The sequence below is a fragment of the Lytechinus pictus genome, chromosome 9 (genome assembly GCF_037042905.1).
Source record: "Lytechinus pictus isolate F3 Inbred chromosome 9, Lp3.0, whole genome shotgun sequence".
Classification (NCBI taxonomy): Eukaryota; Metazoa; Echinodermata; class Echinoidea; order Temnopleuroida; family Toxopneustidae; genus Lytechinus; species Lytechinus pictus.
In genome coordinates, this window is record NC_087253.1 from 25,652,453 (window position 1) to 25,675,408 (window position 22,956).

At 36.7% G+C, this 22,956-nt stretch overlaps 1 protein-coding gene across 1 annotated transcript in view; it reads left to right on the forward strand.

Annotated features, from left to right (window-relative positions):
* Positions 1 to 1,673: 1,673 nt before the first annotated feature.
* Positions 1,674 to 22,956, forward strand: part of LOC129267682 (SCY1-like protein 2) — a 31,105-nt gene continuing 9,822 nt past the window's right edge. Inside the window, exons 1-10 of the mRNA XM_064104988.1 lie at positions 1,674 to 2,349; positions 6,962 to 7,169; positions 7,350 to 7,507; positions 7,984 to 8,128; positions 8,388 to 8,537; positions 10,678 to 10,893; positions 11,625 to 11,741; positions 12,351 to 12,476; positions 15,519 to 15,695; positions 17,815 to 17,937. Of these exons, the coding sequence (XP_063961058.1) occupies positions 7,020 to 7,169; positions 7,350 to 7,507; positions 7,984 to 8,128; positions 8,388 to 8,537; positions 10,678 to 10,893; positions 11,625 to 11,741; positions 12,351 to 12,476; positions 15,519 to 15,695; positions 17,815 to 17,937 (1,362 nt within the window). The 5' untranslated portion in view covers positions 1,674 to 2,349; positions 6,962 to 7,019. The remainder of the gene's footprint in view (positions 2,350 to 6,961; positions 7,170 to 7,349; positions 7,508 to 7,983; positions 8,129 to 8,387; positions 8,538 to 10,677; positions 10,894 to 11,624; positions 11,742 to 12,350; positions 12,477 to 15,518; positions 15,696 to 17,814; positions 17,938 to 22,956) is intronic.

Consider the following 22,956-nt stretch of genomic DNA (forward strand, 5'->3'; position numbering starts at 1 on the left):
TCATTCTGGTGATGATTAGTTTCCCTATATGCATGTTACAGAATTTGTAGGGGCTTGTGTGGCCGTTTTGAAAGTCAAAATACAGTATTTGTCACCTACATGGGAGAGGAAATTTTATATTTCATTAAAAAAAATCACGTTTTCAAACAATATTTTCCTTATACAACATAATTATATGGATTTCATAGTCAGGCAAATCCTAATTCTTTCAAAAGTATTTGTCCCCATTTACATTTTAGATAATACTGTAAGGGCCCATAGGGGCCATTTTGAATTTTACAATACAGCATTTATCTCATGCATGAAAAAGGAAATGATATGTTTCGCCAGAAAACATGTTTTTAGACAATATTTCGCTCGTAGATTACAATTACATTCATTTTATTGTTTTTACTCTTGTGAAAATTAGTTTCTTCATTCGCTTTGTTCATCATACAGATAGGGCCTATGGCAGCCATTTTGAATGTCAACATGCAGCATAATTACCGAAATTGCAAGGGAAATGATATGTTTCGTTAGAAATCCTTTTTGTCAGACAGTGTTACACCAATATTTCGCAGTTATTGGCATTTTAAAGTCAAACAAATTCAAAGGTTGTGAAAATTATTTGTCCCCTTTTATATATTGTACACAGTATAAGGGGTCTATGACAGCCATTTTGAATATCATAATACAGCATTTATCACATTAGATAGTATACAAATGACATAGTTTTGTTAATAGTCATGTTTTCAGACAGTAGTCCACTCGCAGGTCACAATCACCTGCAATAATAGTGCTCTTGTTTGAAAAAAAAAAATTTCCCCATTCATATTCTACATAATAAAGTATACAGGGGTTATGGCGGCCATTTTGAATATCAATGAAATAAATATTTTGTCAAATATCGCTTTTCCAATTGGTATTTCACTTCTGCACAACAACTACATGCATTTTATAGCTAATGTGTGGGCAATTTTATGATTTTCATGGGTAATTTGCATATTTTGGCGGCCATATTGGATTTTGCCAATTTGCGGAAAATGCTCAAGGTTACAAGAGTGGCATCATTCAGATTCGGAATCAGCACCCTCGAATTGACAAGAAACCATAAAAAAACATTGTATATCTAGAAAAACAAGGTTCGACCCCTTGTCTATGGGGCCTATCCTGGACTAAACCACCATAACTGTGTCTGCTACAATGTGTGTTCTTGCAACCAGCTGATTGATTCATTTTATCAACTCTTAAATGGTGTAGGTTACATGTAAACTGTATTATTATCAATAATTCACCATGATCGTAATGCAGATGGGGGTGAAATCTGTACACATTGACCCAAGGATAATGCAAAATGAAAAAGGCTTTCATTGATTTAATTTATTGCATATTTTAATTTCCATGATTCATTTATTTGGGGGAAAACAATCAGTTCACACTTTTTTAGATTACATCATGGCAAATTGCCAATTACTATGGTCTCAGGAGTAAGCCACTATCCCTCTATCACATCATCATGTCGGTGCAAACAACGCCCTTACCAGCAGGCATAGGGGCATTTCTGCACCGATTGGGTGCACAAAAATGTTTTGCTAAGGGCGTTCTTGCATTGAAAGGACAAAATTTGAACTAACCCAAGCTATGTATGGTTATGGGCTTGCATTATTTCCTTATTATTATTTGTTTTATGAACAGGTTTATTATCAGAACTGAATTCAGAGCTGCTCCTGTCTGTAGTAACATTAATGGAAGAGCAGATTTCAGAATGAGGGCGTTGCTGCTTTAAAAAATTTTACTCCATGGAGCTTTCCAAATTCATCTCAAATTAGACTGCTTCAGGAAACCAGATTTGTTCCTTCAAGCAGAGACGCTTGTGGCTTTCCTGACTGGACTTCTATGGATTCTTCATGCCAACCCTAAGGACTGTGGTCTTCTGCATGAGACACGTCAATTTCAAACAAGACATTCGGTGGTGAAACACTTGATGAAGATGATATTCAATTTTATTTGGTATAACTGAATCTCAGAAGTAATTCCTCGGGAGCAAGAAACAATGAAAAATAAAAATAAAAGGTCCATCAATAATGAATGTCTGAGCAGTGTTCTTTTTTGTGCACAGATCAATGGATCTTTTCAGTTCCAAGCAGGGATGTAGTCAATGCTGACCTCGAGACAACATTTTGCTGGCCTTGGTCCGAGTCACTGTACAGAATCTATGGGAAGTTTTCTCAAGCTGCCTCATTACTCTGAAGAATCAGCCTCGACCTCATCCCTGTATGCAAGTGTGATATATATCTGCGATGCAATCTCATGATTAAAGAGGAGAAACAAGAGAGCTTCAGATTTTGAAGTATAGCAATCTCCTGAAATGTATGTTTAATTTGAAATCAAACTAAAAGAACTTAATTGGGCATGTTATTCATTATGATATGTATGAATGAAAGCATTAAAGCAATTTGGTGCTCTTGCAAAAAAAATTCTGAGTTGTATTTACTGCAAACCCTCAGAAATATTGGTAAGCATTTGCCAGTGCATGAAGTGTTTTAATAAAGAGTGGCTTTTGTGCCTATGGAGAGTTATTTCTTCATACAAATTATTTCAGAAATCACAATTTGAATATTTCATGACCTCTGATAACGAGAGCAGAATATTTTTGGTGATTGACACACTTTAGAATGATATAAGGAGAGAATGTAGTGAAGTTTTGTGAAAATAATGGCATAATTGCTGTATAGAGGCCTATGAAGGTTGAAAATAACATTATTTCAAGTTTTTCTTGAAAAAAACCTATGGGAAATTGAAACTGGTATAATTTACACACCTTTTCAAAACAAAATAAATTTTTTATTTTTTTGGCAGAATTAGTACACAAGCCTATGGACAATCAATTGAACGTAAATTGAGCGCAAATTTTGCGCGTCCTCCAAAATCTCACATAAGTTAGTTCGATTTGCAATCAATTGCAAAGCTTGCGCTTGATCTACGTTCAATTGATCAAACGCAACTTCTTCTTGCAACAGGATTGAACGTAACTTGCGTTCAATTGCAGATTTGCGTTTAATCGGAGGACTTACGCTCGATTTTGGGAGTTGCGTTCGATTTGCGTTCAATCGCAAGTTTCTTGCAACACCCCATTAGTCTATGATATTTCCTAACGTTTTGTACTAAAAATTGATGAAACTTTGCTTGTAATTTTTTCCAAATGACTTTCTAAAATTGATCGCCCAGACCCACAACCTGTCCCGACATACAACAACTGGGTATAATACCTTTTTCTCTCGTGAAATCAATTATTTTCGTTCTTATGGACACTGCGCCTAACATTACTCTTCCACGCGTAGCATTTATAATTTATATTAATATATGAATATTATTTATATTAATGCCTGCAAGGTGGTCAGTTTCGAAAGATGTGGTCCATATGTGATGGACTCACTAATGTCTATGCATTCCTGTTTTTGTCTGGTTTGATTAAATTTAATTCTAAATATTTTTTTAAAGGGGAATCCAGCCTTGGCCATAAAATGTTTTGTTGGGAAGGAGAAAAATAAACTAGAAATTTAATTCGTCATGGGGACGAATTAGGTGGTCTGTCTTCAAGTCTTATGAGAGATTATAATATTTACTATATTGAGAAAGGGAGAAGTTATATAGACATGTAAACAATGATGATCATCATGATGATCATGATGATGATGATGATCTTGATAGTAATGGTGATGACGATGATGATGATGATGATGATCATGATGATGTTGATGATTATCATCAACAGACCACGATGACATCAGACTGAACAAAATTAGAGAAAATTTAGATAGCGTATAGTCTCAGCTACAACATACTCAAAAATCAACAAAACCAAGCCGAAATAACGGCGATATTGCTCGCAAAAGACAAGAATGTAGAATCCAGATTTGAGAAAAAGTCATCTCCCATAAGGATTACACGCCAAAAGTAATGGATCTAGTGATAATAGGGTAATAATAAAGTAAATATGTTTTTTTATTACATTATTTGCGATTGTACGTGTTTTAATATTCAAAGGAGATGGTAGAGTGAAAGGTCAAAAAGAAAAAAAAGTGAAGAAAAAAAATTGTTGGAGACGCCCGGACTCGAACCAGGGACCTCGAGGTCGGAAGTCAAGTGCGTTACCGATATACCAAAATATTTCCCATAGAGATTACACGTAAACGGAAAATGGAATTATCAAATCCCACTTTGTAAGTGAAATATGAGCATGATCCTGGCATCTGATCGAAAAATAAAGGGCACATTTATGATAGCTTTTTTTCTCAGCTACAACATACTCAAAGCTCAGCGTAAACAAAGATAAAACGACGGAGATAATTGCTCGCGAAAGACGAAAATGTAGAATCCAGTTTTGAGAAAAAGTCATGTCCCATAGAGAATACACGCAAAATGTGAAAAATTGACATGCCTCCTTTAATCGCAAAAATACGCCATGATGCCTTTGTCAAAATGAAATATCGTGGTGACTGCATTTGTAGAGAATATTCTAAGGTAGAACATATCAAAATTTGAAAGAAAATTGATCAACATTTGCAGAGATACAATCAATTTTCCAAAAATCTGCTGACGTCATAATATGAAAATTGAAATTTTGAGTTCGGAGGCCATTATGATGACATCATGAGTTAATTGAGGGTCAAATGAAACATGAAATCATATCTCCGATTCATACTCTATCAAAATATGAAAAAAAACTTGGGGTCACCTTACATCCTAAAGCGCTACAATGGATTTTGTACAGGCATGTTTTTGCCCATGTATGCTATGTATTACAAAAGCTCGCGCGCACGGTAATTATCTTAAACGGACGCTCATTCCGTTATTAATGGGCAGAAAAAGTTGAACAAGGTATCAAAATGCTTGAAAAAATGTGCCAAATATGATGACAGAAAAAATTTGGCGATTCTATGTTGGAAGATGCAATTACGCGCGAAAACGCGCGCGCATGTGCGTGCGCGCGTTTTTTTGCAAAATGCTTAAAATGGCCTGAAACGTATAGAAAATTAATTTGGAACGAATTTGAGCATTTTAAAATTTTAATGCGCGCGTACGTGCGCGTCGAGGTGCGCGCGCGAAATTTGATGAAATTTTTAGTTGACCTTTGACCTGAAGTTGATGTATACCAAATATGGTTGATTTTTGATGACTCGTTATTGAGATATGATAATGACCTGATTTTTACAAAATGGCGCCTGGATGACTTCACGATGACCTAATGACCTTGAAAAAGTTGATTTAACTTGAAATCATAGGGCTTGATGACTGACAGAAATTTGAAGGAAATTGACCATGTCGATTTCGAGTGAACGTGTGTACAAAAAAGTGTACGGAAGAAATAAAAATAAATAAAGAAAGAAAATTCTAACGAAATCAATAGGTGATCTGTCATCGACAGACCACCTAATTAAACAGATTGGTAAAAGTTTGAAAGAAATCGGACAAGCAATAAGAAAGTTATAGCTGCTTTAAAATTGAGATCACTAATAGTATGTACATTTCAAATTGGCAACTGGGTAAGTAAATTATGACAAGGGGCAAGGACAACTTTCCCATAGGCCAGGTACTTTATTATCAGGGATTTGTGGTTTTCTCCTAAGTACCCATTCCCCTGGGGCAGTAATCTAAATATAACCCAGGTAGTATATTGTTTAATGTCCTCATGAAAGAAAAATATTATTTGAAGTAAAACTTTTGGGAAAAATGACATTTTAGCCATAATATGTATTGGAGTACATGGAAGAGTAGTCCTTGCCTTACATCACTATGACATCCCATATGCGGCCAATTTGAAGTCTCCATGAGTATAGTGATTACCAATATTTACAACTTTTAAAAATTCATAACTTTCTTGGTGTTTGTCCAATATTGTTCAAACTTTCACCTATCAACTTGTCTGATTTTTCTTTTTCTTATAAAAACAAGTTTTTATTTGGGTTGGATTCCCCTTTAATTCAATTTTCAATTCATATCAACCAAAAAAGGGGTATGGCACATGTAGCTATGAATATGATGAATAATGAACCTGATGAAAATATTTAGATCTTAAAGGACAAGTCCACCCCAACAAGATGTTGATTTGAAAAAAAGGAGAAAAATCCAACAAGCAAAACACTGAAAATTTCATCAAAATCAGATGTAAAATAAGAAAGTTATGACATTTTAAAGTTTCGCTTAATTTCACAAAACAGTTATATGCACATCCTGGTCGGTATGCGAATTGATGACGTCACCCACTCACTATTTCTTTTGTATTTTATTATATGAAATATAATATATATATTTTCTCCTCCTTGTCAAGTGAAACAAAGTTTCATTTCTCCCTGAACATGTGGAATTACCATTGTGTTAACAGTTTATGGTTAAGTTAAGTTGGTCCTTCTTGTCAAATCTGTAAAAATTGAAATATTGTATTATTCAAACAATAAAAAACAAAAGAAATAGTGAGTGATGGACATCATCGACTCTCGCATTTGCATATCACTGAGTTGTGCATTTAACTGTTTTGTGAAAAATAAGTGCAACTTAAAAATGTCATAACTTTCTTATTTTACATCCGATTTCGATGAAATTTGCAGCGTTATGTTTGTTTGATTTTTCTCTATCGATTCAAATAAACAATTTTCTGGGGTGGACTTGACCTTTAAGTGTGCACGACAAGCGTATTCTAGGAATTTTTTGTATAGCTTTTGTTTAGCTAAGCTTTTGTTTTTTGTTCACAAAGATTTTCTGGATATTCCTTCATGAAGAAGACTTTTGTTTAGAGAGTTTTTTTCTGTGATAATTTCCAAACAAAGCATGATGGGGCCAGGTGAATCAGTTAAAATCAGTATTCATTTATAGTTAATGCAATCATTGCAATCATTATTCATGTTGTCCTCTATAACTTTCCTGTCATCTATAACATTCATAAAGGTGCCTACATTTAACACTTAAAATTTTTTTTCTTCAGATTTTCTGCATCTTCGGACCACTTTTTAGCAGGTGGATGACGAGAACTGACGAGCGTGATGGAGATGCTGAATAAATTGAAGAGTACGGTTGGTGGGTTTATCGGGAACCCAGTGATGAGAGAATATGAGGTCATTCGTCACGTCGGTAGCGGCGGTCCTGGATGTTTGTGGAAGATCTATCTTGCTGTCAAAAGATCAACGAAACAGGTTTGTAAAGATACAGATTTATTAGCCATTTATTAAAGGACAAGTCCACCCTAACAAAATGTTGATTTGATAAAAAAAAAGAGAAAAAAAGAAGCATAATGCTGAAAATTTTATCAAAATTGGATGTAAAATAATAAAATTATGACATTTTGAATTTTTCCCTCATCTCCATTGTAACAGGAGGCAGGTGTATTTGTATTTGAAAAGAAACTTCTGGAAAGATTTGCCAAAAAGGATAGAGATCCATTGTTAGAGATCTTACGTAAGGGTTCAACCCAGTTGACCAGACTAAGACATCCGTGTGTGCTTACTGTTCAACATCCATTGGAAGAAACAAGGTTAGTTATCTCAATACTTGTTTACGTATTAATTGTTTAATTCATTATATTATTTGTTCATTCATTATATCATCCATCCATCTATCCATCCATCCGTTTTTTCTTAGATTTTATTTTTTTGTTCATCCAAAAACAGGGTAGCCTTTTTCACACACGGTTTATCTTTCATGGAGTCCTACAGGGATGAAACATACCGGTTGAACTATAAAGTTCAAGGGGGGGAGGGATTGATATCAGCCTGCAGGATGGTATTTTATAAAGCTCTTTTTAAGTTATGCACAACTTTTTTTATGCATGACAGTACTGGAGCATTCTCTTGAGTGGAACATTCGCAGGCATTGATCGGTGACTTCACACATTTTCCTTGTAACGTTGACTATAGATCTCTTGCACAAGTAACATTATTATGATGTTAATTGGTGATTACAGCAGTTTCTTCAATTGGTTTTCTCTTCTGCTCTTCCTTCACTTCACAGAGAAAGCCTGGCGTTCGCTACAGAGCCTGTCTTTGCCAGCCTAGCCAATATATTAGGTTGCCATGACAACATGCCGACGCCCATACCACCGGACATTGGAGAACACAAGTTGTTTGAAGTCGAGATCAAATATGGCCTTCTACAGGTGGGTTGTGTGCTCTCAGTATAAAATAAAGTAATTTACATGTGCTTGTCACTAAATTGTAATTTATATGTTTACACTATTTTGAAATAACAGAATTTGAATGACAAGTTCAGATAACATCGTACATTGATATAGGGGATGATTTGAAAAAAAAGAAAATGCAAGATGTGAAGCTTTCAGCTACAGTAGTATGATATCAGAGGGAAACAAGATTGAAATTAAAACTTATCTCTGTATATTTTTTTATGTTTCGTTACAGTTAACAGATGCCTTGAAGTTTCTTCATAATGATGTTCATATGGTCCATGGTAATATTTCACCAGCGAGTATTATCTTGAATGGTAATGGAGCATGGAAGCTAGCTGGATTTGACTTTGTTATCCCTTCCTCATCACCACCTGATCAACCAGTAAGTCACATGACTTTGTTATCCCTTCCTCATCACCACCTGATCAACCAGTAAGTCACATGACTTTGTTATCCCTTCCTCATCACCACCTGATCAACCAGTAAGTCACATGACTTAATTTTTCCCTTCCTCATCACCACCTGATCAACCAGTAAGTCACATGACATTATTGTCTCTTCCTCATCACCATATATAAAGTCACACGACTTTGTTATTTTTTCCTCATCACTGACCACCTGATTAATCACTAAGTCACATGACTTTGGGATCCTTTCCTCATCACTACCTGATTAACTAGTAAGTCACATGACTTTGTTATCCCTTCCTCATCACCACCTGATCATTCAGTCAGTCACATGACTTTGGTTTTCCTTCTTCATCATCACTTGATCATCCAGAAAGTCACATGACTTTATTTTCCCTCCCTGATCACGACCTGATAAACCTGTGAGTCACATGAATAATAAAATACCAGAATGAAGTCCTTCTAAAAGGCCTCTGTCATTTCTAAGCTAAAACTATTTTATTGCATACAGTGTCATGGCATCTTAAACATTTCCTTTTTTTTAGCTTGGAAATTTTATCACCAAAGCAGCTTTACAAGTTTGATTTTGGGTGAAAAACTGTGGCCTTTTAAAATGTAAAGTTACAAATACTGACAATGACAATGATGATGATGGCGATGATGAGGATGATGGATGATGAAGATGATGATGGATGATGATGATGATGGTGGTGATGACGATGATGATGATGATGGTGATAATGATGATGGTGATGAGGAGGAGGAGGAGGAGGGTGTGATGATGATGGTGATGATGATGATGATGAGGAGGAGGAGGAGGGTGTGATGATGATGGTGATGATAAAGAGGAGGATTAGGGAGTGATGATGATGGTGATGATGATGATGGTGAGGATGATGATGATGGTTGTGATGATGATGATAAAGATAATAATAATGATGATGGTGGTGATGATGATGATAGTGATGATGAGGATGATGATGATGGTGGTGATGATGATGGTGATGGTGATGAGGATGATAGTGTGATGATGATGATGATGATGAAGGTGATAATGATGATGGTGGTGATGATGGTTGTGATGATGATGATGGTAATGAGGATAGTGGTGATGTTTATGTTGGTGGTGGTGGTAATGATGATGATGAGTGATTATGAGGATGATGATGATGGTGTGATGATGATGATGATGGTGGTGGTGTGATGATGGTGATAAAGATGATGATGATGATGGTGATGATGGTGGTGGTGATGATGATGATAGTGTTGATGAGGATGATGGTGATAATGATGATGGTGATGATGGTGATGATGGTGTGATGATGATGATGAATGATGATGATGATGATGGTGATGATGATAATGATGATGATCATGATGGTGGTGATGATGATGATAAAGATGATGATGGTGATAATGATGATGGTGGTGGTGATGATAGTGTTGATGAGGATGATGATGATGATGATGGTGATGATGATGACGATGATGAGAATGATGATGATGATGAAGAAGATGATGATGATGATAAAGAACAGCATTTGTGTCTTTGCATCTGTGATCTGTCAATCACATAATGATAATGATGGTGGTGATGATGATGATAGTGATGATGAGGATGATGATGGTGATGATGATGATGATCATGATGGTGATAATGATGATTGTGATGATAATGATGATGATAGTGATGATAAGGATGATGATGATGGTGATGATGAAGATGATGATGAAGAAGAAGATGATGACGATGATGATGAGAATGATGATGAGAATGATGGTGATGATGAAGAAGAAGATGATGATGATGATGATTAAGGAAAGCACTTGTATCTTTGCATCTGTGATCTGTCAATCACACAGTCTATCACAGTCGCTGGAATATTTCATTTATATATTGTGTTTTTTAAAGTGGCATATAGTTTCCAAGTATGTGTACAGAATTTCATTTATTTGAATGCATGATACAAGATCACTTTTTGTTGAATGCTTTGCTCACTGGCGTAAGTGCCATGGCCGATATTGAACCCAGGACTTTCAAATGTCTCGTCAAAGAGCTGGAAATAATATGAATATAACTATGCCTAATTGCATAACTGTCCTATTCTCTCATAGGCTAGTTTCCCTTCACGTGAACTTGTGAACAATATCTCGGCAGTGCTTCAGCCAGACCTGAACTACTTGGCTCCGGAATACCAGTTAACTCAAAGCTGTGATACTTCCAGTGATATGTTCAGCCTTGGGATGTTAATGTACTCCGTGATCAACAACGGCAAAATGTTCCATGATTGCAACGAGAATCTTGCCACATTTAAACAGAAATCTGAACAGGTAATAATATCTTTAATTTTGATATACAGTTATTTTGAATCCTTGCTCATTTAGAGTTTTTTTTTCTTTTCTTGCTTTCAATCATTGATTGTTACAGGAAGAAAATATGGAATATTGAAAAGAACATGTATCTTTGTTATCTATGCAGTTTTGCTCAATATTTATTGAACCCCACCTCAAAATTTACTCCTTCAGACTGAGTGTTGATGTATTATTTTATCACTTGACTTCACTATTAAATGTCAAAAACATGGCAGAACTTGAACATGTTATGGTTGGATTCACTAATTTTTGAGCGCTAGCCTACAGTTTACATACATGTATATATGATGGAGTGTAGAATATAAGAACAATGACAAAACGTTTTTTTAGTTTCAATCAAATTTGATAATTTAAAATCAATTTATAGTTGAACCTGCCTCAGTGACCACCTGTGCATAGTGAAATCCTATCTTCAGTGGTCACCAAAATTGTCTCCCATTCGGAAAGGAATATTTGACTATTAAGGTCACCTGTCCACAGTGGGCACTTTTTCTGTTTCTTTTGGGTGGCATTAATAGACAGGTTTTACTGTATTTTGGTACATTATAGTCACCATTGACTTCCAATCTTACATGTATGATATGTATGAAGTTCTTTTTAAAAAGGGTTGTTTACAGTGGATTTGAGTTGCAGATATAAAGAATATTGAATGGAAATATGATACATCAGTATCCTTTTGATTTTTTTAGTTGCGAAGTCTGAATATATCTTTATTATCGAGCCTTCCTGATGGTTTAAAAGAGTATGTGAAGATGTTACTAAGTACCACACCCACCATCAGACCGGACGCTGATCAACTAGGCAAGGTAAGAGAAGGAAAGTGCACCCCCACAAAAATGAAACCAAGAATCATCGGTCCTTTATCATGACTTAATCACAAATACAATAGAAAAATTACCTATTATTGTAAAGCTTAGAATATCTTTTTTGCTTGGTAATACTCATATGAGCCCCCATTAACACATGAGTGAGTAAAAGCAATCTGACGAAATCAATGGAAATTTGAGAAAAATTTGAGTTTTGTGAACATTCGAATGCTGAGATCACAAATGTTATGGAAATCCTTCCATTGGCAGTGCGACCATGATGTGTGATATCAAATGTTTGCAATTCTCCCCCATCTCCCCCCTCTGTCATTTGTTTAATCCTCAAATTTTATCAAGTCATCTGTATTCCATATTTTTATGACGTTGATACCTTCACTCTCCAATGTGTAGATGCATTGGTCTAATCAGTCTTTATGAATTAATTCTTAGATCCTCTATTTTGATGGCATTGCTGCAATCATTTTATTTGAATTCATTCTTAGATTCCATATTTTGATGACATTGCTGCAATAATTTTATTTGAATTCATTTTTAGATTCCATGTTTTGATGACATTGTTGAAATCATTCTATATGAATTCATTCTTAGATTCCATATTTTGATGACGTTGGCGCAATGACGCTCCAGTACGTTGACTCATTGTTTCAACAAGAAAGCAAACAGAAAGCTCAATTCTTCAAAGGTCTTCCAAAAGTAATCTCAACTCTTCCCAAGGTAAGTCGGATTTGACGGATGGAGGGTTTTACAATAGACCGGTTCATGGTTACCTAATGGATAAATTTGTTCAAATAAGCTTTCATTTCTTTTAATAGGAAAGGTGAATTTCAAAGCAAAATATTGTGTAGAAATGGAATAGAGCAGGTTACTGGAATTAAGCACATCAAAGAACACTCTATGAAGGTATTTGAAGAGTGGACTCATGAATAAAAACAGTGGACTCATGAATAAAATAGCGTATCTAACCATGGTAACAGGCGTCAATTTGGCGCACAGTGACAAAAGCGCGCATCAGCATTGGACATGTTATATACATGCGCTCGATACGCGCTTAATTAAGCGTAATTTAGACAGGAAAATCTGCATAAACCATGGACTCAACCGTGGGTTTTCAAAACCACCTTTGTGAATTCGGGCCAATGAAGGTGTTTGATGCATTTCTGCTTTGAATGCTTTAGCATGTTTCTGTTATAATGTACTTTGCCAACTGTTAAACACCAGTCAGTTGTGGATGCGTTTTCGCTTAATGATAACTATTATTTTGATGATGATGATGATCGTTATCTTTTTTCTTCGTTAGAGGGTTGTGCAGCAGAGGATAGTGGTGGTACTGATGATGATTGTGATGATGATGATGAGGTGGTGGTGGTGATGATGTTGATGACGATTATGATGATGATGACGATGATGATGATGGTGATGATGTTGGTGGTGATGATGTTGATGATGTTGATGATGATGATGTGGTGATGATGATGATGATGTTGATGTTGATGGTGATGATGATGATGCAGAGCTACCAAGTAGTACTGATTTTCAGTATTTAGTACTGAAAAGTGAGAAAATTACTGATAGTTTAATGTAAAATACTGATTTCTTAAGTTTCAGTTTTATGTATTGTCCTATGGTATTTTTTTTAAATACTGATTTCATCACCTAAATACTGATTTTCAACTTTAAAAATACTGAAATGTTCTTTTTCAGGTTGGCAGCTCTGATGATGATCATTATTAATTTTTGTCTCGCCTGCATAGCAGCGCGAGACTATAGGCGCCGCTTTTCCGACGGCGGCGGCGGCGGCGTCAACATCAAGTCTTAACCTAAGGTTAAGTTTTTGAAATGACATCATAACTTAGAAAGTATATGGACCTAGTTCATGAAACTTGGACATACGGTTAATCAAGTATTACTAAACACCCCGCCTGAGTTTCAGGTCACGTGACCAAGGTCAAAGGTCATTTAGGGTCAATGAACTTAGACCATGTTGGGAAAATTATTTTCAAAATCTTAACCGAAGGTTAAGTTTTTGAAATGACATCATAACTTAGAAAGTATATGGACCTAGTTCATGAAACTAGGGCATAAGGTTAATCAAGTATTAGTGAACATCCTGCTCGAGTTTCAGGTCACGTGACCAAGGTCAAAGGTCATTTAGGGTCAATGAACTTTGGCCAAGTTGGGGGTATTTGTTGAATTACCATCATAACTTTGAAAATTTATGGATTTAGTTCATGAAACTTGGACATTAGGTTAATCAAGTACCACTGAATATCCTGTGCGAGTTTCAGGTCACATGACCATGGTCAATGGTCATTTAAGGTCAATGAACTTTGGCCGTGTTGGGGGTATTTGTTGAATTACCATCCTAACTGTGAAAGTTTATGGATCTAGTTCATAAAACTTGGACATAAGAGTAATCAAGTATCACTGAACATCCTGTACGAGTTGGGGGTATATGTTAAATTACCATCCTAGCTCTGAAAGTTTATGGATCTAGTTCATAAAACTTGGGATATAAGAGTAATCAAGCATCACTGAACATCCCCTGTGAGTTTCAGGTCACAAAACCAAGTCAAAGGTCAGTTAAGGTCAATAAACTTAGGCCATGTTGGGGTAATTGTTGAAGTGCCATCATAACTTTGAAAGTTTATGGATAGAGTGAATGAAATGTGGACATGGGTGTAGTTGACAGTCTTAAGTCTCCGTTCAAATGTCATTTATGGTCAATGAACGTGGTATTATGTCATTATATGAATGATGTTTTTGTGAATGATTATTTTATAGTAGTTTTCAAAGTTAGCACTGCTGCTATATTAAATTGCGTAATGCAGGCGAGACTGCCAGAGGCGTTCCACTTGTTATTAACTCTTTGCCCGCCACGGACGACTCGCGGCACATACAGCGGACTGCCAACGACGACTCAAGTCACAGTTCGCACAAAATGCGTACGGAACGCATTTAATTGTAATTGTGTGCACACACATACAATAGCGACGCGTGTATTGCATTGTTTACGAATCTAGCTTTCGTGTTATAGCTTTCGCCGACATTGTTTACATAGAGATTTTTCGCGTAAAATAGAGTTTTTTGAACTGCTTTATGATATATTTCGATGAGCTTTCAATAGCTTGCACTGCTTTCCTTGTAATAAAAGAATGATACAAATTGCCACCTCCCTATAACAATAAGGGGATCAAAGTATCAATAGACGGGAAGTCTCCCAGGATGGGAAGTCTATTGAGAAGTAGCCAGGGTCAATTTCAATAGAAGAGTTTAGTTCATTGTCAGTTTACTCTTTTTGAATGCCCCATTTCAATCCTAAACTGCTTAGCTCATAATGACCATAAAGACATGGATTTGGTATGCAATGAAAGCTAAAGAACATATCTTTTTAATGGACTAACTTAAAAATTTAACCTTCATTAGAAAGTATTAAATATAAGAGGTATAAAATACCCTCCTAAACGAAAAATTGGAACAGAATGTAAAGTTAAAATTCTCGAAATCTATGATTTTATACATAACAAAAATGATACCATTGGCAAGAGTATTCATTTCTCTAAAACTTTGCTACATAATTTTTTTCAATACGACAAACCAGTAAAAAGTTATTGCGAGTTGAATAAGACAGTGCACGCAAACCCCCTCTGAATGTGGCACCCCAAAATTAATGTGGCGCAGAGGGGATAGTGTACGTGGCGGGCAAAGAGTTAATTTTATGGTCATCGCCATTATTATTTTCATTATTTTCATGCTTAGAGGGTTGTGCAGCAGAGGATACTACCATGCTTGTGTAAGGAATTCATGAATCCTGACATGGTGCCGTTTGTCCTCCCCAATGTATTACTCATCGCTGAGCAATGCACAGATCAGGAGTATGTCAAGCTGGTCTTACCAAGCCTAAAGAATGTCTTCAAGATGCAAGAACCGGTTCAGGTAAGGAGTAGGATGGCAGGAAAACCTAGCCCATGATCTCGGCAAGGCTGCAGCTTTTTTGTTTGCCATTATGAGTCTGAAACGTTAGCAATACGTCTGATGCAGAATACTATGAACTATGGCTGCGATGCTGTCATAGACTATACAAACTGGTCTTGTGTCAATTGTTTTCTTTTTATCGATTAGGATTTAGGGCGGGTTTTTCATTTTATATGATATGGGAAAGCTCCTCGCATATTATGTAAAATATTAAAAACTTATAAGCTGTCGTAATTCTATTAGTCTGTGAATTATTTTTATCAAACCTTCACCAATATATTTCTCAAATTTATCTGCTTAAAAAAAATAAACTTACAGTTAGAGTGAACTTCCCCCTTAAAGGTCTGTCCCAGATGTAAATAAATATCCTATCTGATTGATATACAGTGTGTTTCCGAAAAAGAAAACTGGGACTCTCACACCTTTTTTCTTCAAAAGCAATTATGATATTTTATTTGCATCATCATATAATTTGATTATTCTTATACATTTTGATACCTAATATGTGACGAATACTTCACGCATTAATGAGCAAGAGGGGTTTGAAATTTTGATGTTGAATCAGGTTGCGCAGATAAATTGGACAAGATTTGTTTGTGATACGACAACCGTGCCTATTTGACGATTGGCTCATTAAACTTTCTTTTGTATTCTTTGTTAAGTTGCTCACTGATCCCTGAAATGAGAGTGGATTCAGATTAACACATGAGTTTGTGCTCAAACTATAAGTGATAGGCCTAAATATTTATTGTTTGTAACCTGCCAAGCATGAATGATTTGCTAAGCTGTTGGTCTCAAATTAAAGATGAGATTTCTTTCTTACCATCAGTATCAAATTCATAGTAAAAATATATTTTAAGGAGAATGAAACATTTGGAACAAGATAGCTTGTGTGAATACAGAAAAATCAAAGAAACAGATCAACGAAAGTTTGATAAAAATCGGACAAATAATGAGAAAGTTATGAGCATTTGAATATTGCGATCACTAATGCTATATATGGAGATCCTCATATTGGCAATGCGACAAAGATGTTTCCGGTTTCCGTTTCCGCTGAATGTTAGATCTAATGGTACATGCTGCATGCTGATACGGAACCCAAGGAGCTCCGGCCTGGGAAGCGGGCCGTAGCTCCTTGGGTTACATATCAGCTAGCTAGCTGGGTTAGCTGATACGTTGTCTTTATTTACGGGCCAACAACTCTTCAGTCCATGTATTGGTTTGTGGAGCCAATGCGGTTCAGCTGAACAACCAAAATACAGAGACTGAAGCTTTTTGGTCTAGCGTTCTATGAGAAACACACAACAATTAACTACCGTCAGTTTTTCAAACCTCGACTTCAAAGTCATCGATCACAACAAGGTAAGAAGCCACTTGGTCCTTCCCCCCCCCCCTAAATTAGAGGTGTTTTTTTTTTGCTTGTCCAATTTTTTACCTGTGTCCATCCCAAAATTTAAGGTGGCCCCCCCCCTAATTTTTTTTTCTTGGCCACTCTCCTGGCCCGCGATAAGTTTCAGTATTTTTTTAGGGCACCTAGTGGCATCCCTGACCCTGCATTACTTAAGTACCGGTATATATTTCACTTAACATGCCTTTTATCACATCTATCAGTAGATCATGTGTTATTTCTTTTCTATAGGAGTTCATGAAATACATATTTTTAAAGAATACATCATGGATGAAGAGTTTGTATCACCATAAGAAAAAGCAAAAAGAGACATTTTAGGGGTATTTTATAGTCCATCAAAGGGAAAGTTGTTCACATGTGACATCACACCTCCTTGTCGCATTGCCAATTGGAGGATCTCCATGGCATTAATGTTTGCAAGATTCAAATGCTCATAACTCTCATTATTTGTCGAATTTTCCCCAAACTTTCTTTGTTCTTATTCTTTGATTTTTCTGTTTTGACACAAGCCTACTTGTTCCAAGGTTTCATTCCCCTTTAATGATTGCAAAATCTATTTCTGAAAACAGGTTTCCCTTTTTGTGGGATGCAGTGTATGTCTGTTAGAACTCAATCGCGTACATTTGTGAAACTACCCGCTGATGTATCTCTTTTGGATGTTTCTTTTTAAAGATTTTGCTGATCTTCATGCAACGGATGACACTCCTATTGACCAAGACACCCTCAGATGACATCAAGAATCATGTCCTACCAATGGTTTATAGGGCTTTAGAATCGTCTTCAGCTCAGATACAGGTTAGCAAAGACTTTTGATTGATCTGATCAATGACAACTTTTGAAAGCGATATATACATGTATCTAGAATGTATACATCACAAGTATGGAAAGCCAAATATATCTAAAACTCCTGTGTCCATTCAATACGTTTTCTAAATATTCATGCATCATGGTCTATAGGGCTTTAGAATTGTTTTTAGCACAGGGTGCCGTTTCATAAAGCTGTTCGTAAGTTAAGAGCGAATTTAAGAACGACTGGTGATTCTTTCTTGTGGTAAACGGTATAATAAATTGGCGATGGTTTAGCGCCTAAGAAAGGATCACCAGTCGTTCTTAAAGTCGCTCCTAACTTACGAACAGCTTTATGAAACGACCCCCAGATATAGATTATCAAAGAATAGCCCTATCTTCTGAAGAATTGCGATTGATCCGATTAATCACAACTATGGAGAGCCATGCATATGTTATTTGAAAGTGTTTTCCAATTAGGATCATTACTTTTGCACCATTCATTGTCTTTACAAATGTGTGTGCTCTCCTTTGTTTTCCAAAGGATGTCATGTCTTATTCTCTTATGTATTGTTTGTGTTTATTATTGTTACCTTTTCACTTTTATGTACGTTTATACATATATATATATATATGTATTGGGTGTCCCACTCATCAAGCTTTTGCTTTTAGGGGCACCCTAATCATTTAAATATCTGTACATTCATGTATGATTTTGTATATTGGTTTGTATATTGATATTTTAAATGATTGAATAAAATGAATTGAATAATAATAATAATAATACCAACATGCTTATATAGCGCATATCACTGCCAAATGAGTCCCTATGCGCTACATTGGATATTATTACCCTGGCTTTAGCCTCGCAGCCTTTTACAGCGCGGTGGCATTTCAAGGAATAAATTCCTGCCAGGTACCCATTTACTTCACCTGGGTCGAGTGCAGCACAATGTGGACAAATTTCTTGCTGAAGGAAATTACGCCATGGCTGGGATTCGAACCCACGACCCTCTGTTTAAAAATTGATGATATACATAAATTTCAAATTGCTTTGTTTATGTTTAAGTTTCACTGTCGCCAATTACCATTAACATTTGATCATATGTTCCTTTTGAATTCGTTTATTCATAATTATCCTACGAGAACCTCAACAAATTTACATTTATCAAATCCGCTAACTGCCTTAGCCCATAGGTCAATAAGACATACTGGTCCAGATACCTGGAATGATATACCTTTAACTATACGTGGTGCACCTACATTGAACAAATTTAAGTTTGAGTTTAAGCATTCCATTATTAGCACTTATTTGAGTTAAGATATTGTTCTATCATCAGTTTCATGACTTTCATCATATTGCATACTTTATTTTTTGTATTATTTTATACGACGTATCTATGTTAAACATAGTAATACTAATCGATACACGGCTGGTGTGTTATTATCATTTGATTTATTCTTGACATGCTTGATGTGTTTTCCTTTTGGCCCTGCTTTTACTGTAATTTTTAAATATGACTTATATTGATTTTATTCAGGGCCGTAATCTTTCTTGAGGGGCGTCCTTTTCAAGCCTTGTGCTTATGACTGTTCCCTCCCATGCAATGATTGTTTATTGTTATTTTACCATGAGATATTGTCAATATATTTTCTGTTGTATGATTTATTTTTGCATGGAAATAAAGAATCAATCAATCAATCAAAGTCCGAAGACTAATCCACCTGGCCACAACGCTCCACTGAATGTTTATATCTTCTGTGAAGAATTATTAATAATTACAAAAAAACCATCCTCAAGATTTTTCATTTTATATAGTTGATTTACAAAGGTGTATAGCATATGATTCACCATCTAACACTGTTTCCAGGAAGGGCATTTACTGAACTTTCTTTGCCCAAATGGGGAAGAAATATAACTTTACTGTTTAATTGTTTGACATGACAAACTTCCTCGAGAAGAACGCCAGGCTCTCTCATCACTCAAAAACAGGTCCGACATCATCATCAAGCCTGCAGACAAAGGATCAGCCGTCGTTGTTATGGACCGCCAGCAGTACATAGATGAAGCCATGAAACATCTCAATAATCGATCTCACTATGCACTCCTCGATTCTGACTCTACTTGTAATTTCTCCCTACAGATCCAATCGACACTGAATGACATGAAAGAACACAAGCATCTCTCTGAGAAGGCCCACAAATTTCTCTCCCCTACTAATGCTAAACCTGCCCGCTTCTATCTCCTCCCGAAGATCCACAAACCTGGCAACCCCGGTCGACCCATCCTCTCAGGAAATGGTTCCTCAACAGAGAACATCTCCCTTTTTGTTGATTACCACATTAAGCCCCTTGTCTCACGTGCACCCTCTTACATCCACGACACTCCAGACTTTCTAAGGAAACTAAATGACATCAAGGACCAGATACCCGAGACTGTGATCATCGGCACTTTCGATGTTTCTTCACTGTACACCAGCATTCCCCACGACGAAGGTATCCAAGCATCATGTGAAGCCTTGGCCGCCAGTGGCCATTCCAGTCCCCCCATATCCGATATCAAATCTCTGATGTCTCATGTACTAACAAAAAACAACTTCACATTCATGGGCAAGTACTACCTACAGATATTCGGTACAGCAATGGGCACCCGGATGGCTCCTTCATTCGCCTGTCTCTTCATGACGAAGCTGGAACAGAAGATGTTAGATTCAGCCCCCTGTCGCCCATGGATTTGGTGGCGTTACATAGACGACATTTTCTTCATCTGGACCAGGGATGAAGACAGCCTCCATACATTCATTGACCACATCAATTCCTTCCACAGGACCATCAAATTCACTTCTGATTTCTCCCAACAGGAAACCCACTTCCTTGATGTTACAGTCCAGAAAAAGTCTAATGGTATCACCACTACCCTATACTCTAAACCCACAGATACCCACCAGTACCTCCACTCATCCAGCTGCCACCCCCGTCACTGCAAAACCGGCATCGCTTACAGTCAAGCCCTCAGACTTCGCCGTATCTGCTCCGAGGACCCTGATTTTTCCTTCCATGCCAGGAATTTGCAGAAACATCTCTGTGCCAGGGGCCACGGGGCCAGGGCAGTCCAACTGGCAATTAACAAAGTTCGTTCTCTCCCCAGATCTGAAGTTCTCAAACCAAAAAGTGACAAGGAGACCACCGACAGAATACCGCTTGTTACCACCTTCCATCCCAATCTACCCCAATCTACCCCCTCTCCGCAAAATCCTGTTTGATAACCACCACATTTTACACACTTCTGATCGTCTCCAACAGGCCGTTCCCGATACTCCCCTTCTAGCATACCGACGCCCACCGAATCTCAGGGACCTCATTGTCCGTGCTGAAGTGCCCTCCCTCACTAACCATTCTTCTCCCATACAGCATGGCACCTTCAAATGCACCAGCAACAGGTGCATCATATGTGAAATACACCTTCACGAGGGCGATACTTTCACCAGCAACTCTACCAGCCTGTCTCACCAAATCAAGGGCAACATCACATGCACTACCACTAATGTTGTATATCTCATCACTTGCAGAGTTTGTAGGGTACAATACATAGGGGAAACCAAGACCACACTCAAGAAACGATTCTACGGGCACAGATCAACACAGCAAAGCTGGACACTCCAGTTGGCCGCCATTTTAACCTCTCCAACCACTCCATTCACTGACATGATGCTACAGGGCATTGAATCTTTAGGTACCCGTCCTGACTCAGTCCGTACTAGCAGGGAGAAGCTCTGGATGAGACGACTTCGCACCACCCAACCTCATGGCCTGAACATCCAAGAGGGGAACGACTGATTTTTCTTTCCTATCCACTTTCAATTTATATATACATATAATTTTTCCCCTCAGCTCTTTTGAATAGTTACATTATAGTTTCTTACTCTACTTTCCTCCCATATCTCATACAAGCTCAGCTCCAATTTTTCCTTCCTTATTCAGGCGATATAATAATTATTATATATATATATATATTTGTTTTTTCTCCACTCACCTCTTTTAGATTTACCACATTTGCTTATTTACATGTATACTATGGTTTCTTCATAATACACCCCCTCTCTTCTATATTTGCTTTTACCTTTTTAGGCAATTTGCTTCCTCTTTTTCACATATACAGGGTTTTTTTTTTTTTTTTTTTTTTTTTCCTACTATATAGTCTTATGTTTTTTTCCCGTCACACCTAGCGGATTACAATATCAGTTACACCATATGTGTATTTATTTTTTTTCATATACATTTCTTTTTTGGATATATTTATATACATATCACTTATAGATACATATTTACACTTACCTTCTTCTCTTAGTTTGTTTAATGCTTTATCATACATACTTATATGTCTTTTGCACATTATCAGTTGTTCCCCATTCTTTTCCTTTTTTCCCCCACTCTTACGCACCAGTTTATTAAGCCTTTCTTTGTTTGACCCACCTCTCACTAATTCTCTTGTTTTTCATCCCATTATCACTGTTTTGTTCCAGATCCTGTTTGATGTTGCCTGCCTCATTATTTTAATCCCTCTTGGCTTGAGGTCTTTTACTGGCCTTACTTACACTAACTTCCCTTTGTGTCTGCCTACTCCTTTTCTTTCATCCCCTTCACTAACCTGATTGGTCTTCTCTACTCACTAATGCCCCTTTTGTCTCCTTGTTTCTAGTGTTGCTGTAGCTTGTTTGTGGTCTATATTATGGTTGTTCCACTTTATATGTTTGTCATTTTGCCTCCGACGAAGATTCTGCTAGGATCGAAAGCTTAGGCCCCTTTTTGACTTTCTAATTGTTTGACTGGCGGAAGAATCAGGGAAATTTTATTGTTTCTGTTGATGAATGAGATCTCGTCACGAGATACATTCCATGTATTTTCTAAATGAATCGGTCAACATATCTTTGATGGCCAGGGGCCCATCTTACAAGGATTTGCGATTGATCCGATCAATCGCAACTATGGAAAGCCAGCAAAGTCAACATGTAAAAATGCATGTTTGTT